The sequence below is a fragment of the Pleurodeles waltl genome, chromosome 3_1, assembly GCF_031143425.1.
Source record: "Pleurodeles waltl isolate 20211129_DDA chromosome 3_1, aPleWal1.hap1.20221129, whole genome shotgun sequence".
NCBI lineage: Eukaryota > Metazoa > Chordata > Amphibia > Caudata > Salamandridae > Pleurodeles > Pleurodeles waltl.
Window position 1 is genome coordinate 20,799,650 of NC_090440.1, and position 18,260 is coordinate 20,817,909.

Below are 18,260 nucleotides of genomic sequence, written 5' to 3' on the forward strand. Positions count from 1 at the left end.
ACTCGCCTGCAGGGAGTCACTCACACCTCTGCCCTGAGAGGGGGTGCAGTCATCTGCAGGGAGTCACTCACACCTCTGCCCTGAGAGGGGGAGCACTCACCTGCAGGGAGTCACTCACACCTCTGTCCTGCGAGGGGTCCAGCGAGCTCTCACCTGCAGGGAGTCACTCACACCTCTGCCCTGAGAGGGGGTCCAGCGAGCACTCGCCTGCAGGGAGTTACTCACATCCCTGCCCTGAGTGGGGGTGCAGTCACCTGCAGGGAGGCACTCACATCTCTGCCCTGAGAGGGGGTGCAGTCATCTGCAGGGAGTCACTCACATCTCTGCCCTGAGAGGGGGGGCACTCACCTGCAGGGAGTCACTTATACCTCTGTCCTGAGAGGGGGAGCACTCACCTGCAGGGAGTCACTCACATCTCTGCCCTGAGAGGGGGTGCACTCACCTGCAGGGAGTCACTCACACCTCTGCCCTGAGAGGGGGCAAGCGAGCTCTCGCCTGCAGGGAGTCACTCACACCTCTGCCCTGAGAGGGGGTACAGTCACCTGCAGGGAGTCACTCACACCTCTGCCCTGAGAGGGGGCAAGCGAGCTCTCGCCTGCAGGGAGTCACTCACACCTCTGCCCTCAGAGGGGGTGCAGTCACCTGCAGGGAGTCACTCACACCTCTGCCCTGAGAGGGGGCAAGCGAGCACTCGCCTGCAGGGAGTCACTCACACCTCTGCCCTGAGAGGGGGTACAGTCACCTGCAGGGAGTCACTCACATCTCTGCCCTGAGAGGGGGCAAGCGAGCACTCGCCTGCAGGGAGTCACTCACATCTCTGCCCTCAGAGGGGGTGCAGTCACCTGCAGGGAGTCACTCACATCTCTGCCCTGAGAGGGGAAGCACTCACCTGCAGGGAGTCACTCACACCTCTGTCCTGCGAGGGGTCCAGCGCGCTCTCACCTGCAGGGAGTCACTCACACCTCTGCCCTGAGAGGGGGTACAGTCACCTGCAGGGAGTCACTCACATCTCTGCCCTGAGAGGGGGTGCACTCACCTGCAGGGAGTCACTCACACCTCTGCCCTGACAGGGGGAGCACTCACCTGCAGGGAGTCACTCACACCTCTGTCCTGCGAGGGGTCCAGCGAGCACTCGCCTGCAGGGAGTCACTCACACCTCTGCCCTGAGAGGGGGTGCAGTCACCTGCAGGGAGTCACTCAGATCTCTGCCCTGAGAGGGGGAGAACTCACCTGCAGGGAGTCACTCACACCTCTGTCCTGCGAGGGGTCCAGCGAGCACTCGCCTGCAGGGAGTCACTCACACCTCTGCCCTGAGAGGGGGTGCAGTTACCTGCAGGGAGTCACTCACATCTCTGCCCTGAGAGGGGGTGCAGTCATCTGCAGGGAGTCACTCACATCTCTGCCCTGAGAGGGGGTGCAGTCATCTGCAGGGAGTCACCCACATCTCTGCCCTGAGAGGGGGTGCAGTCACCTGCAGGGAGTCACTCACATCTCTGCCCTGAGAGGGGGTGCACTCACCTGCAGGGAGTCACTCACACCTCTGCCCTGAGAGGGGGCAAGCGAGCACTCGCCTGCAGGGAGTCATTCACATCTCTGCCCTGAGAGGGGGAGCACTCACCTGCAGGGAGTCACTCACACCTCTGTCCTGCGAGGGGTCCAGCGAGCTCTCACCTGCAGGGAGTCACTCACACCTCTGCCCTGAGAGGGGTCCAGCGAGCACTCGCCTGCAGGGAGTCACTCACATCTCTGCCCTGAGAGGGGGAGAACTCACCTGCAGGGAGTCACTCACACCTCTGTCCTGCGAGGGGTCCAGCGAGCACTCACCTGCAGGGAGTCACTCACATCTCTGCCCTGAGAGGGGGTGCAGTCACCTGCAGGGAGTCACTCACATCTCTGCCCTGAGAGGGGGTGCAGTCACCTGCAGGGAGTCACTCACACCTCTGCCGTGAGAGGGGGAGAACTCACCTGCAGGGAGTCACTCACACCTCTGTCCTGCGAGGGGTCCAGCGAGCTCTCACCTGCAGGGAGTCACTCACACCTCTGCCCTGAGAGGGGGTGCAGTCACCTGCAGGGAGTCACTCACACCTCTGCCCTGAGAGGGGGTCCAGCGAGCACTCGCCTGCAGGGAGTCACTCACATCTCTGCCCTGAGAGGGGGAGAACTCACCTGCAGGGAGTCACTCACACCTCTGTCCTGCGAGGGGTCCAGCGAGCTCTCACCTGCAGGGAGTCACTCACACCTCTGCCCTGAGAGGGGTCCAGCGAGCACTCGCCTGCAGGGAGTCACTCACATCTCTGCCATGAGAGGGGGTGCAGTCACCTGCAGGGAGTCATTCACATCTCTGCCATGAGAGGGGGTGCACTCACCTGAAGGGAGTCACTAACATCTCTGCCCTGAGAGGGGGGGCACCCACCTGCAGGGAGTCACTCATACCTCGGTCCTGAGAGGGGGAGCACTCGCCTGCAGGGAGTCACTCACACCTCTGCCCTGAGAGGGGGTGCAGTCACCTGCAGGGAGTCAATCACACCTCTGCTGCCCTGAGAGGGGGTGCAGTCACCTGCAGGGAGTCACTCACATCTCTGCCCTGAGAGGGGGAGCACTCACCTGCAGGGAGTCACTCACACCTCTGTCCTGAGAGGGGGTGCAGTCACCTGCAGGGAGTCACTCACACCTCTGCCCTGAGAGGGGGTCCAGCGAGCACTCACCTGCAGGGAGTCACTCACACCTCTGCCCTGAAAGGGGGAGCACTCACCTGCAGGGAGTCACTCACATCTCTGCCCTGAGAGGGGGTGCAGTCACCTTCAGGGAGTCACTCACACCTCTACCCTGACAGGAGGAGCACTCACCTCTAGGGAGTCACTCACACCTCTGCCCTGAGAGGGGGTGCAGTCACCTGCAGGGAGTCAATCACACCTCTGCCCTGAGAGGGGGTGCAGTCACCTGCAGGGAGTCACTCACATCTCTGCCCTGAGAGGGGGAGCACTCACCTGCAGGGAGTCACTCACACCTCTGTCCTGAGAGGGGGTGCAGTCACCTGCAGGGAGTCACTCACAGCTCTGCCCTGAGAGGGGGTCCAGCGAGCACTCACCTGCAGGGAGTCACTCACACCTCTGCCCTGAAAGGGGGAGCACTCACCTGCAGGGAGTCACTCACATCTCTGCCCTGAGAGGGGGTGCAGTCACCTTCAGGGAGTCACTCACACCTCTACCCTGACAGGAGGAGCACTCACCTGTAGGGAGTCACTCACACCTCTGCCCTGAGAGGGGGTGCAGTCACCTGCAGGGAGTCAATCATACCTCTGCCCTGAGAGGGGGTGCAGTCACCTGCAGGGAGTCACTCACATCTCTGCCCTGAGAGTGGGAGCACTCACCTGCAGGGAGTCACTCACACCTCTGTCCTAGGAGGGGGTGCAGTCACCTGCAGGGAGTCACTCACACCTCTGCCCTGAGAGGGGGTCCAGCGAGCACTCACCTGCAGGGAGTCACTCACACCTCTGCCCTGAAAGGGGGTGCAGTCACCCGCAGGGAGTCAATCACACCTCTGCCCTGAGAGGGGGTGCAGTCACCTGCAGGGAGTCACTCATACCTCGGTCCTGAGAGGGGGAGCACTCGCCTGCAGGGAGTCACTCACACCTCTGTCCTGAGAGGGGGTGCAGTCACCTGGAGGGAGTCACTCACACCTCTGCCCTGAGAGGGGGTCCAGCGAGCACTCACCTGCAGGGAGTCACTCACACCTCTGCCCTGAAAGGGGGTGCAGTCACCTGCAGGGAGTCAATCACACCTCTGCCCTGAGAGGGGGTGCAGTCACCTGCAGGGAGTCACTCATACCTCGGTCCTGAGAGGGGGAGCACTCGCCTGCAGGGAGTCACTCACACCTCTGCCCTGAGAGGGGGTGCAGTCACCTGCAGGGAGTCAATCACACCTGTGCCCTGAGAGGGGGTGCAGTCACCTGCAGGGAGTCACTCACACCTCTGTCCTGAGAGGGGGTGCAGTCACCTGCAGGAAGTCATTCACACCTCTGCCCTGAGAGGGGTCCAGCGAGCACTCGCCTGCAGGGAGTCACTCACAGCTCTGCCCTGAGAGGGGGTGCAGTCACCTGCAGGGAGTCACTCATACCTCTGTCCTGAGAGGGGGAGTACTCACCTGCAGGGAGTCACTCACATCTGTGCCCTGAGAGGGGGTGCAGTCACCTTCAGGGAGTCACTCACACCTCTACCCTGACAGGGGGAGCACTCACCTGCAGGGAGTCATTCACACCTCTGCCCTGAGAGGGGGTGAAGCGGGCACTCGCCTGCAGGAAGTCACTCACACCTCTGCCCTGAGAGGGGGTGCAGTCACCTGCAGGGAGTCACTCATACCTCTGTCCTGAGAGGGGGAGCACTCACCTGCAGGGAGTCACTCACATCTGTGCCCTGAGAGGGGGTGCAGTCACCTTCAGGGAGTCACTCACACCTCTACCCTGACAGGAGGAGCACTCACTTGTAGGGAGTCATTCACACCTCTGCCCTGAGAGGGGGTCAAGCGAGCACTCGCCTGCAGGGAGTCACTCACATCTCTGCTATGAGAGGGGGTGCAGTCACCTGCAGGGAGTCACTCAGACCTCTACCCTGAGAGGGGGAGCACCCACCTGCAGGGAGTCATTCATATCTCTACCCTGAGAGGGGTCCAGCGAGCACTCGGCTGCAGGGAGTCACTCACATCTCTGCCCTGAGAGGGGGTGCAGTCACCTGCAGGGAGTCACTCACACCTCTGTCCTGAGAGGGGGTGCAGTCACCTGCAGGGAGTCATTCACACCTCTGCCCTGAGAAGGGTCCAGCGAGCACTCGCCTGCAGGGAGTCACTCACACCTCTGTCCTGAGAGGGGGTGCAGTCACCTGCAGGGAGTCACCCAAACCTCTACCCTGACAGGGGGAGCACTCACCTGCCGGGAGTCATTCACACCTCTACCCTGAGAGGGGTCCAGCGAGCACTTGCCTGCAGGGAGTCACTCACATCTCTGCCCTGAGAGGGGGTGCAGTCACCTGCAGGGAGTCACTCACACCTCTACCCTGACAGGGGGAGCACTCACCTACAGGGAGTCATTCACACCTCTGCTTTGAGAGGGGGTCCAGCGAGCACTCACCTGCAGGGAGTCACTCACATCTATGCCCTGAGAGGGGGGCACTCACCTGCTGGGACTCACTCAAACCTCTGTCCTGAGAAGGGGGGCACTCACCTGCAGGGGGTCACTCACATCTATGCCCTGAGAGGGGGTGCAGTCACCTGCAGGGAGTCACTTACATTTCTGCCCTTAGAGGGGGTGCAGTCACCTGCAGGGAGTCATTCGCATTTCTGCCCTGAGAGGGGGGCACTCACCTGCAGGGAGTCACTCACACCTCTGTCCTGAGAGGGGGAGCACTCACACCTCTGCCCTGACAGGGGTCCAGCGAGCTCTCACCTGCAGGGAGTCACTCACATCTATGCCCTGAGATGGGGAGCACTCACCTGCAGGGACTCACTCACACCTCTGCCCTGAGAGGGGGTGCAGCGAGCTCTCACCTGCAGGGACTCACTCACACCTCTGCCCTGAGAGGGGGAGCACTCACCTGCAGGGACTCACTCACACCTCTGCCCTGAGAGGGGTCCAGCGAGCACTCGCCTGCAGGGAGTCACTCACATCTCTGCCATGAGAGGGGGTGCAGTCACCTGCAGGGAGTCACTCACATCTCTGCCCTGAGAGGGGGTGCAGTCACCTGCAGGGAGTCACTCATACCTCTGTCCTGACAGGGGGAGCACTCACCTGCAGGGAGTCATTCATACCTCTGCCCTGAGAGGGGGTCCAGCGAGCACTCACCTGCAGGGAGTCACTCACACCTCTGCCCTGAGAGGGGGTGCAGTCACCTGCAGGGAGTCACTCATATCTCTGCCCTGAGAGGGGGTGCAGTCACCTGCAGGGAGTCACTCACACCTCTGTCCTGAGAGGGGGTGCACTCACCTTCAGGGAGTCATTCACATCTCTGCCCTGAGAGGGGGTGCAGTCACCTGCTGGGAGTCATTCACATCTCTGCCCTGAGAGGGGGTGCAGTCACCTGCGGGGAGTCACTCACACCTCTGTCCTGACAGGGGGAGCACTCACCTGCAGGGAGTCACTCACATCTCTGCCCTGAGAGGGAGCCCAGAGGCCCAGGATGCGCTTATACCATCATCATGAGAGCCTTGTTGGATTGCTTGTTCAGATGACAGGTTGAAAGGTGTAAGACACAGGCTTTTTGCAGGTTTACCCCCCACTTTGTGCCCCAATTCGGACTACTAGGTACTGGTGTAATGACTCTAAAGTGCCATGAGCCCTGCTAAACAGGACTCAGTGCATGTGTTCTGACCCTTAAAAAGGTGTGTGTTTAACTGACTTGTCCCCAGTTGGTATAGCCTAACTTATTGGTGAGGCCCTAGTATATGGTACCCGGGCCTGTAAAGTAGAATGTTCCCCAGGGACTGCAGCACTTTTTGGGCCACCCTGCGGGGGGCCAGGCAAAACATGGCTCGCACTCTGCCACTGCAGACTGGAAGGGCAGCTTAAAACTGCTTACTCGAGTTTGCCATTTAAAGTAACGGCAAAGCCCAAAAAACCCTTTTCAATGTATTTAAGTCACAGTTATGGGAGGCCTGAAGAGCCCTAAGGCAGGCTCCTGTATGTTAAGCAGTGGAACATGTACTTTTACATGTCCCAGCTGTAAATACCCTAAGTCGTCGTTTTTACTGTGGAAGCTGGCAAGCACAGAGGTACAGGCTGGCACTCCGGCCCCGCTAACTTCTGAATGGGACCGCTTGGTATCTAAAGAATCAGTGCATTAAATCCAATTTAATGGTTACCGTTTACTGATCTACACTGGGCCTGTCCTGCAGACACCTTCTGCCCTCCCGGGGAGACATGCTAATGACTCCCAGGAAAGGCCACAATAGGAGCCACCATGGGGGAGAGCTGCTAACTCCTTCCTGCAGTAAGCCCCACAGATGTTAGCCCAGAAGGCGAGCTTCAAAGGTGAAGCCACCTTTAAAGGGCAAATGGGTAACACTTAGGCAAGGAGTACTCTATTGTTTAGGCAGACAGACTGGCACTGGGGACAGAAGTGGAGAAAATAGCTGCCAAACCATTTTTTCCAGGGCCGTGTACCCCCATAGTAGCCAAACCTCTGGGGGTAGGCTAAGGAGATCCGAGTGCCGAGAGAGGGCCTCACCAAGTTGGAAGTGGCCAGAATGGTGCATCCTAGGATACCGGTGCCAAACTTCCCAGGAAGTGGTCATCAGGAGGTACAGAACTTGTTTGTCCATTGGCTACCAACTGCATCCTACCCGGAGGGCATTTTCTGAAGATAAATAGGGCACCCCTGACAGCCAGATCTCGACTGACTTTAAGGAAGGATCGAAAGACTGCCTTGCTGCACCAAGGTACGAGCAAAGAGCGGCTGCACTGACGAAGACTACACCTGCTGTACCTGGTGGCTAACCAAGAGAGGTACTGTACGTGCCATGTCCTGCTCAAGGATAGGCTGTCGCCAGAGCCTAGTCAAGCCAAGAGACTCCAAGGGCCAGCCGACTGGCCTCCTGTTCGCAGCACAGGGAAACAACCACTGAGAAACATGATGGGACAAGTTGGTAGCCCAAAGTCCCCAAGCTGCTACGACCGCCGCCGTGCAGCACCAAGAACCAGGACCAGATGCACAGAGTTGCACCAGAGTTTGCTGAACCAGGGGGTGCTGTTGAAGAGTTGCAGGAACCCTCAGAAGGTGAGTAATCGGCCAAGGAAGGATTGGCCTGTAACAGCGACACCGGGCGACTGGTAGTCCAGTGGTGACTGGATTTCCGCTAGACAGGAGAAGACCTTGTGTGACGTCGACGCTTCAACCAGGACCCCTCACCACCTTTGTGGTCCAAGGAAACCCTGCAGCAAGACTCCATTCGACGGCATCACATCCAGAGCATCCTTGGAGCATCTTCAGCATCCTTCATCCCTTGCATCAGGACCAATCCATAGGAATCCACTGCAACGTGGATAACGTGCCTGAAACTGTTGAAGGTCTGCTTCGTCTGTGAAGGTAACTGTTCTTGAGGATCCTGCTCACCACCCTGGCTAGCTCCCTGCCAGAGTTGGTAGCCCCAAGCACATTTAATTGACCGCATTAACACTTACCTAAGTATTCTTTGATAAATCTTTCAAGTGTCCAGTTTGTTGAATGTACCAAGGCTTGTTTGCTGTTAAGTGAATCTGCTTTGATTTATTATTGCTTGTAAAATCTATATCACTGGAACACTCCAGTGGATCTTTTTCGTTCTTGTGTTTAAATTTACATAACAATACAGTATATTTTTATAAACCGGTGTCTGATTTCTTGAGTGTTATGTAGATTTCTTCTTCAGTTGTTTTGGTGCTGTTTAAATGCTTTACAATGGCTCCTGTCTAAGCCTAGCTGCTCAGAGCCACAGCTACCCAGAGTTGAGCTGAGGGTTTTACAGACCAAACCTACTGGACCTAAAGGGGTTGCTAAGTGTGTTAAGCAGTAAGGTCGCACAACCGCACCATATAATGCACCCCATTTCCTCACCAAAGGCTCTTAGAACCTGATGTGAAATCAGTCTCTTTTAATGCGCATACAATAGATTTAATTGGCTATTTTCAGCTGTGATTAAATTGATGAAAAGGCCCCCTAAAATGTAAGTTTATCTGGCAAGCAGAGATGGGTGGATGAATGGGTGGGTGAGTGTGTGTCCCATGTGCCCTTTAACTAGTCTTAGCCGTGAGGCCCCTTGGTTTAGCCAGTCACACCCTTGAAGCATTCCCAAATGTTTTCAATGAACCTTTGGGAAAACCATTGTGTAAAATGGAGAAATGATGCCAAGACTGTGAAGCAGCTAAGGGGCACGACCATGCCTATGTGAAGACTTCCAGCACTTATTGCATGAACTGTTGGATCAGGACATCATTGAGGAGGCAAAGTACTCAAGAGTGGATTCCCCCCATTATTTTAGCAAAGAGTAACATCTGAGAGGAGCAGTGACTGACACAGCCGGATGCCATCCCCACCCTCTCCAAGGGCAGTGACTGGCATTACCTGCACTGGGGCCTCTGCTCACCTGGCACGCCCCTTGCACAGTGCCTGCTATTCCTTCACCTAGTGAGGGCAATGACTGATAGTTCCCTATGAAAACCATCCCACCCCCTCCAAAGGCAGTGATGGACTGGCACTGTGCATAGCTAGTGCCCATCACCCCCTTTGTCCACTGCCTTCTCACCTAGAACCACTGCCCGCTCACCTGCTGAGGGCAGGCTTGGCACTCCGGAGGGACTCGCTGTGTGCCAGGGCCTCTGCCACCACGCTGTCACTGGAGATGCGTTTCCTCTGGGCACCTCGGTGCAGGTCCAGTATCCTGGGCAGGGGAAAGACGAGCAGGTTAGGTGCACGGAGGGGACGGGAGGTCGCCTGTGAGGAGGGCATAGGTAGAAGAGGGTGGAAGTGGCAATGAAATGTAAAGTGTGGGAAAGACTGGGGTGGGGTGAGAAAAGCTGATGAGAATCTGAACAGCTGGGGAAAGGCCAGAAGAGAGAGGACAGCTGGCAGGGGGTGATGTCCCTACATTACATGAGTGGGGTTATGTTTGAAGGCTACTATCTGTTGATGTATGATGTTAGTGATGCGGGGGGCAGTGCCAGTGGGCGATGTGTGAGGACAGGTCCCCTTAGAATTGCCTGATGTGTGAGGGGAATTGTCAAGAGTGTTATGTGTGGGGATGGGTGCCAGTATGAGATGTGTGAGGTCAGGTCTCCTTGGGAACGTGTGATGCAGAGTTCCAGTGTGGGATGTTAGAGGGCGAGTTACAGCGGGTGATGAGTGAGGGCACAGCTTGGGAGTGTGTGATGTGTGAGGGTGTTTGTCAGTGTGTGATCAGTTATGGAAGGTCTCTTTGGTGCTGTGTGATGTGAGTCGAGGCGTGTCTCCTGCTGACTGTGTGATGTGTCACGGTGAGGGCAAGTGTGTGATGTGTGAGTGCCAGCCCACGATCCGTAAAGGCAGGTCTCCATAAGATCCTGGGATGTGGGAGTGCCACTGAGTGATGCATGAGCGCGAGTGCAGGTGGATGGTTTGTGAACTCAGATCTGCTTGTGATTGTGGGAGATGTGTGGGCAAGTGCCAGCGTGTGATGGGTGAGGGTAGATGCCAGTTGGTGGTTTGTAAGGGCAGGTCCCTTTGGGATTATAGGATGTGTGAGGGCAAGTGCCAGATTGTGACGGGTGGTATGTCTGGGCAGTGCCAGTGTGCTATGTGTGTGTTGAGGTCTCCTTGGAATTGTGTGCGAGCGAGTGCCAGTGGGGAAGGTATGAGGGCAAGTCTCCGTGGGACTGTGGACAAGCCTTTTTGAACTGTGTGAATGTATGAGGGGCAGTGTGAATGGATGGGGCCAATGGGTGATGTGTAAGGGCAAGTGCCAGTGGGTGATGGGTGAGGGATAAGGCCAGTTTGTGACGTATGAGACTGAGTGCTAGTTGGAGAGGTCAGGTCTCCTTGGGATTGTGCCAGGGCGAGTTCCAGTGGGTGATGTGTGAGGACAGTGACAGTGAGTGATAAGTGAGGTCGGGTGTCTTTGGGGGTGCCAGTGGGAGATGTCTGAAGGCATGTGCCCACAATCCCAAAGAGACCATAACAAGGTCAGCTACCAGGCTTCATGTCCGTGTGATAGGTAGGCAGGGTCAGACTGGCCTATTGGGCAATCCGGCATTGCCACAGGGAATGGTCTGACTGTTCAGTCTGTGGGTCCAATTTTGCCTGTTTCTTGGAGGTGGTGCGCTGGGTTTTAATGTTGATTTCCATGATATTAGCACAAACATTGAGTCCAGAAAGCAGATGTATGCAGTCTCTATACCTTGCAAACCAACTGGGGTTCCTCCTTTGCAGAGGCCCCCCTTTCATCCGAACCATTCTGAATATGGTGTGTTTTTGGGGGTTCCCTCTGGATTACTGAGTCTAGGACATTCAGGATAAGAGATTCTAATGCGTCAGCCTCTGTCTGTCCTGGGTCTCGGTGAGAGTGACTATGAGGATTCTTGGTCCATTGGCCCATGTCATCCCGCTCGTCAACCATGCCAGATGGCATGTGAGGGCGCTGCAGTGGGGCCAGCACCAATAGAGCCTGTCAGATTCAATCCAGGTGTTGGAGGAGACTGCAAAACAGTGGTGGTTGCTCAACCACAACCGGACCAGGAGTGACCGCTCTCCATACCTCATCCAGAGCTGATGGTGGCGAGAGATGCATCCCAGCTGGGTTGGGGAGTTCATCTTGAAGAAGTGGAGATCAGATGACCTGTTCCCACATCAATTAGTTGCCGGCCCTTTGCTTTGTGTTGAAAGCCTTCCCATCGTCCATCAAAGGGAGGACAGTAAAGTATCTCACAGACAACACCACTGCCATGTGGTACTGCAACAAAGAGGGCAGAGTGGTTTCCTGAGCCCTGCGGCTCTGGACCTAGCTGAGTCGTCAGGGTGGTTCACAGGATCTTTAAACGCTAGGGCAGACAAACTCTGCCAGTGATGCTTAGCAGACCATGAATGGCAGTGACATCCATTGGTGGCACAGAGCATCTTCCATAAATGGGTAAAGCAATGACTACATCTCTGCCACCACCAAGAAGTCAGTGTTTACTTTATTGCTCGCATGAATTCACAAAAGGCTATCTGTGGGAGACATATTCAATGCAGAGTGCACCAGACAGCTCTCTTATGCCTTCCCACTGCTACCTCTTCTGCCCAGGTTCTGAAGATCAGAAAGAACCAAGCCCAAGTTATCCTACTAGCTCTGAATCGGGATAGAGGAGTCAGTACCCGGAACACCTGGACATTAGCATCTGTCCTCTGAGAGGCTGCCACGTCAGAGGGATCTTGTGTCGCAGCAGCAGGGCAGGGTTTTACGCTCAGACCTGCACAATCAACACCTCCATGTGTGAAGACTGAGTGGCAACAGTTGACTACATTTGATCTCCCTCCCAAAGTAGTGGATGTCATCACTGCGCTCAGGAGTCCTTCTACAAAGTCTGTGCACCCTGGGACAAGTTTATGGCCCCGCAGTATGAAAGTTTCCCAGGCCAGACTATCGGATGTCTTGTGGTTCACTTTGTCTTTGGCCCAGCAAGGAATTGCAGTGGGCATGGTTAAATGTTATCTGTTTGCATTTTCAGCTTTTTTGCTTTAACTTGACAAAGAGTCCTTGTTCAAATTACCTGTTGTGACCCGATTTCTTAAAGGTTTAATCCAGATGTTTCCTCCTAAATCTTTTCTGATGCCACAGTGGGATCTTAATTTGGTCTTTACTTTTCTTGTGTGATCCTTTTTGAGTTGCTGCACATCTGTCCTCTATGTTTCCTGACACTGAAGACTGCCTTCCTCACTGTGATAATTTCAGCTCATCACATGAGTGAGTTTGAAGCTTTGTCTGTCCTTATGCCTTTCTACCAAAGGTTGCAACTCCCTTTCACATCAGACAGTCCATCACTCTTCCAATGTTTTAGCTCCGCGTCCCCTCTCAAAAGAGAAGGACAGACTATCATTTGGAACCCAAAAGAGGATGCATTTTTACATCGATCGCACCAAAGACAATTGGGTACACTCTCACTCCTTATGGGGTTCAGTGCAGAAACAGGCGCTGGGCCTGATATAGAGTTTAGCAGATGGGTTACTCAGTTACAAACGCGTATTACGATTCCCATAGGATATAATGGGATCGTAATACGGTGGACGGGATATCCGTCATGTTTGTGACGGAGTACCCCCATCCACCAAACTCTAAATCAGGCCCTCTGTCCAGAATGATATTCCACTGCATTAAGATCCACTATGAATTGGCAAGAAGCCGACTCTGGAAAGTGCCTGTCCTGGATATAATCAGGCTTAAATGCGGGCTTCCTTGCACACGTTCATGAAGCATTACTGCCTTGTCACCCAGGTCCGACAGGAAGGACTTTTTGGCCCTTTGGTGCAGCAGGACATTTTGACCTGAGTCCTTCCAGAGACCCCCCCACTGGGGATGTACTGCCTTGGCAGCTATTCTAAAGGTGAGGAATCTGCAGCTAGAAATATCCAGTAGAAGACAAAGTTAGTTACATACGATATCGCTTTTTCTAGTGCAGTGGTTTCCAACCTGTGGTTGGGGGACCACTTAGGGTCCGCAAAGCCTCTTCAGGGGGTCCATGACTGCTTAGGAAATTAATTGATATTTGATTAAAAGAGTGTACATAAATAAAGTGGGTAAATATACGATTGAAAATTTTAAAGCATACTGTAAATGCCAAGGGCTTTGAAATTGGAGGCTAAAAATTAAATTAGTATTCTCAGCTTGATTCGTGGGAGGACTGCATGTGCATCAAACAGAATATTGTATGGGTGAGGTGTGGCTTCTATTGAATTTATGAAAGCTCCAACCTTTCTGTTAAGTTTAAATTTTTATTTTTTTTCCATTTTATTTGCTTGCAAATTAAATAAAATGTGTTTTCATTTTTGTATGTGTTTGATAGAATTCTTGTTTCTGTATTTTTTTGTGCATTGTTTTGAGGTTAAACCCAACAACGTTTAGGCCGGGATGCACGGTTTCCAGCAATGACTCAGTGGGGGTCCCCAGATTCCAATAATGATACAGTGGGGGCCCGTGGGTTCCAGTAATGATAAAGTGGGGGTCCAGAGAAGTCAAAAGGTTAAGAACCACTGCTCTAGTGGATACTCTATCTTCCACAGTTTCTTCACTGCCCTCTTGCCTCCCCTTTATGTGGAATTAGAGATCCCCAACTGACAGCATTCAGAATGAGTCTGACATCAGTGTGCTTGGGTGGCACCTACACGTGGCGCCAGTTGTTTCTTCAGGGGTGCAGTGGGGTCAACACGGAGCCACACAGCACCACTTAGTGGGACGTAGGAGGTATGCTGAAAACCTCCCAGATCCAGCCTGGCACCTGGAATATTCCTAAGGAGAGTATTCCTTTGTTAGACAAACCACCAGAAAGAGTGTTGCCAAAGGAAAGTAATGTGTTCGTTTAGCCCAATTGTGCCAACGAGGGAGAAGCCCAACCTTCCTAGCGAACCAAACCCATCCATAGCCTAAGCTCCCACTCCTGAGAAGAGACTGATATTTTCAAGTAAGAAACCTTAGCAAAGCCTCAAAGGGAATGATCTCGAAGGGAAGGGCTGGAACACCGTGGACCGACTCCATTAGTAATGTGGACACCGTAAGGCTTTGCCGAAGTCTACTGCACGGTGTTGACATTGTGAGACGCCTCGGAGGATCCTTCTTTTTTAGGAGTACCGGCAAAAGCCAGTCTTTGCATCTTGTTCCTGTTCAATCCAGACTCTTCCAACAAGGGTCGACCTCGCTACATGAACCCACAATAACAACATCACATTTTTCTGTGCTCCCACTCCCTAAAAGAGACTGATATTTACAAATAAGAGTCCTTAGTTAAGCCCCAGAGGGAGCGACCTCTGAGAATGTACTAACACTATGGATCTGTTATCTGTAGCAAGTGCCAAAAATGAACACCAGCAGGTGACGCGCTATCGCATTGCAAACCTCCAATATAAAACAGTGCTGATTCAAAGTAACACTGTGTGCTCAGTTTATATTGTGAGCTCTCGGGCCTTTCGGGCATGTAAAGGTCTGCTGTTGCTCCATCTTGCACTGCCAGCTTCGAATCTCTCTTCTTCCCCAAGTGCCATACATGAAACTTTGAAACGTGCCATGGCTGTGCCTCTGAAAAAGATAATTCTGTTTCTTTCCTCATCTCTGATACCTTTCAAGCACCTGTGAGACTGCAGCTCCTCCAGAAAGTGCAGCCTCCCAGGGACGAGTGCTCATTGTTGTGTTGGACTGGGACTGAAAATAGGCCAGGCACCGTAACAAAGCGTCAGGGACATCGAGCTTGTGTTCTATAGCCCGCTGCTGAGGCAGGGGAAGACACGTTTACCCCAACGGTATGCTGTGACCACCACCATCACCTTTGTGAACACCAGAGGGGCACTGGAGAGGCTGAAATAGATTATCCCGCCTTGATTTGTCTTCCATTAAACATACTGGACTTGTGACATCTTTGCTGGCTAAGTTTGTTGCTTTATCTCCTGCGAGTTGATCGAAGCTAGGGAGGCGTCAGTCAAAGACATCCCGAATGTGTTCTGGTTTAGACCGTTTCCAGGCCAAAGGCAGATGAGATCTGAGTAGTGAGTAGACTAGAGTTACAGTGTGTAGCCTCCAAACTTCAGCTACTTGAAAATGTTTTACATGATTGTGGGATGGCGACCAGTATCACTCCTGGCCTCCCCTGGATAGCAACGGAGAAGCAGGACTGATATGTCCAGTCTCACACTAGCAGCCAGGTTTTGATTTGGTTTGGGGCAGACCAGTGAGCATTACATTGTAAGAGACATCAGTGCCAAGAGATGTTCTGCCCGGAGGTTGGTGTTTTCAGTCGCCTCTTTAATTACAGAATTCCTCCACAAAAAGCCCTTCAATCAATCAGTATTTGTTGAGCACAGCACTGTCACCCCTGGGGGTATCTGGGCGCTGTGGTGCAAGGTCCCTGTTGAAGAGCCAAGTCTTGAGTTTCTTTCTGAAGTCTGCAAGTGAGGGTGCTGTTTGGAGGTCAAGGGGCAGGATGTTCTGGATCTTGGCACAAATGTTGGAGAAGGAACAGCCACCGCTGCAGCTGCAATGGAATCAAAGGGGTGTCTGCAACGGCTAGTAAGGAGGAGTGCAGGTGTCTGGCAAGTTCAGTCGGTGACTGATGTAGGTCACTCCTTGATTGTGTAAGGCCTTGTAGGCGTGAGTGAGGAACCTGAAGTGGCATCTCTTCCGGACGGGGGCTGGTGGGGGTTTTCAAGGTGAGAGGTGATGTGGGTGGCCTAGCTTGGTCCGGGATGAGTCTGGAAGCCTTGTTTTGTATTGTCTAGAGTCTCTTTAGGAGCTGGGAGAACAAGAGGCATAGAGAGCATTACCGTAGTCGAGCCCGGGTGGTGACAAGGGCCTGGGAGACGGTTCTCCTGGTCTGTATATACTGCGGAGAATGCGGACGGTGTGGAAGCAGGAGGAAGAGACTCCATTGATTTGTCGCTTCATGTTCAATTCGCTGTCGAGGATGATACCAAGGGTGCATCCGTGGTCGATTGGAGCGGGTGTGGATCCGAGTTTCGCTGGCCACCAGCTGTGGTTCCATATCGATGAATTTCTCCCAAAGATCAGTGCTTCTGTCTTGTCGGAGGTGAGTTTAAGGCAGTTGGCACTCATCCAGTTAAATATGTTGGTCATGGCATCGCAGAAGTTTGTTCTGGTGGGAGGGGTCTACTGTGGGCAAAAGGATGAGTTATGTGTCGTCTGCGTAGGAGATGATGTTGAGATTCAGTAAGCTGTTGGTTGATGGTCTTCTCGAGTAGTTTGGCAGGGTAGGGGAGCAGAGAGATTGGTCAATACATTTTGAGTTTGCCAGGATTGGATGATAGTTTCTTTAGGAGGGGTCTGATCTCAGTGTGTTTCTATATGTTGAGTAAGGCTGTTGTGTTGATGGAGGCGCTGAGGATGCTGGTGAGTTCTATGCTGATTCGACTGATTCAGAGGTTGAAGAGATGGTGGGGACATGGGTCGGGGAGTGCTCTGGAGTGGATGGATGACATGATGGCCGTGGCGGTTTGTGAGGTGAGTGGTGTCTATTAATTGATTGTACGGTTAAGTACTAAAAGTACATAACACTGACCGAGACATGTATTATTAAGAATCAACCTCTGCATCTAGCTGGACTCTACAGCTCATGTCCTCAGGAGTTTCATTCACATGTTTTTTTTCTATAATCAGTGATCCCAACCAACTTAGGCAAAATATTGCGCTTTGTAAAACTCTCAAATACACTTGTGTTTAGAAGAATAAGACTATGCCAAATACGATGCCCAGTGCTTTGACGTTCTGTGCGGTCTCTGCACTATGGGCAAAGTATGGGACCATTTGAAACAGAAGCCCCATCTTTGGTGCATCCCAGCGAATGTGATTTGTTTTAAGCAGGGTGAAAGAGAGAACATTCCCTCTCTATGAGATGTAAGAGTTAGTCATTCTGAAATATCGGTCGGAAATAAACTTGTGCATCACCAGGGCAGTGGTCACCGAAGCCTTCGGCTATAACAGATGATGCAACGTTCTCTCAGCCTTAGTAGAAAGATGCAGTGTGACAGGACATCAGTGATCGTTTGGGTTGAAAGACACCCTACTTCTGTGATTGACAGGGTGTTGCCACGCCCACCATTGCTGAATCTGTTTTGAATGAGTTACTGCACATGTGCTATTCATTGCATTACTTAGTTACATTCCATTTGATATGTGCTGCATTTATTAAAGGGCTTTGCCCTGGCCCCTGAATGCAGTGTAGTGAGAGGAGATATTTACATTATGTGTCTGTTTCATTATGCTTTTGTTGGGTATGAGTGACGTAGTAGTGTGTTCTGCGTTGTCTTTGACACAGTTATAGTGCGCATTCGTGTGTTTCCTGCATGGTTGTGTTGTTTTGAGTTTGTTGCTTTTTGTCCCTCTGTCCCAATGTTGCCTGGCTTCTTTTCCTTTTCATTAGGAGGAAGGTGTGAGGTGATGTGAGGTGTTGTAAGGTGTTTTGTGTTATGTTTGACACTTTTCAGGATGTTGTGTTGATATCTATCATTTGATGCAGATCTCACTCTTCTCTTGGAAGGATGGTAGGGTCTGTGGTGCCCACCTTGTCAGGCCATTGATGACATCATGGAAGGCCAGTGGGAGGGGGCAGTTCCATAGGTAGGAGCTAGCCATGGGGACCTGGGATGAGCTAGCCATGGGGACATGGGATGAGCTTGCTGTAGCACCTGCTCAAGGTAGGGTCATTCATAATCTCTTTCTTACAGCAGCCTTCTCTCTTGACCATTACCACTTCAGTTACAAGTCCACACCGCCTACCTGTGGATTGTAGCATCACAAACATGTCTCGATTCTGAAGCTGCGGTCATTGTAATGGACTGTATCACTCGTATAGTGCTCAGTACAACTGATGAGGCCTAAAAGCGCTTCGGGTGGACACGGAAGAGGCCAGTGTGTTTGATGAGTGTGAGTATGTGCTTATAAAGCGGCAGAAGGGAGAGTACAGAGAAACAGGATGCATAAGGGTGTTGGCAAGAGAGGTGCAGAGAGAAGAAACTGAGAGAAGAGACTAAGTGCAATGATGGTGGAAGGAGAGAGACAGCTGTAGTTACA

At 53.1% G+C, this 18,260-nt stretch overlaps 1 protein-coding gene across 15 annotated transcripts in view; it reads right to left on the reverse strand.

Moving 5' to 3' along the window:
• The window catches only part of DGKZ (diacylglycerol kinase zeta), a 731,702-nt gene that overhangs the window by 111,636 nt on the left and 601,806 nt on the right, over positions 1–18,260 (reverse strand). For all 15 annotated transcript variants that reach the window (XM_069221731.1, XM_069221725.1, XM_069221730.1 and 12 more), the window contains one exon: positions 9,288–9,401. In XM_069221731.1, the coding sequence (XP_069077832.1) occupies positions 9,288–9,401 (114 nt within the window). The remainder of the gene's footprint in view (positions 1–9,287; positions 9,402–18,260) is intronic.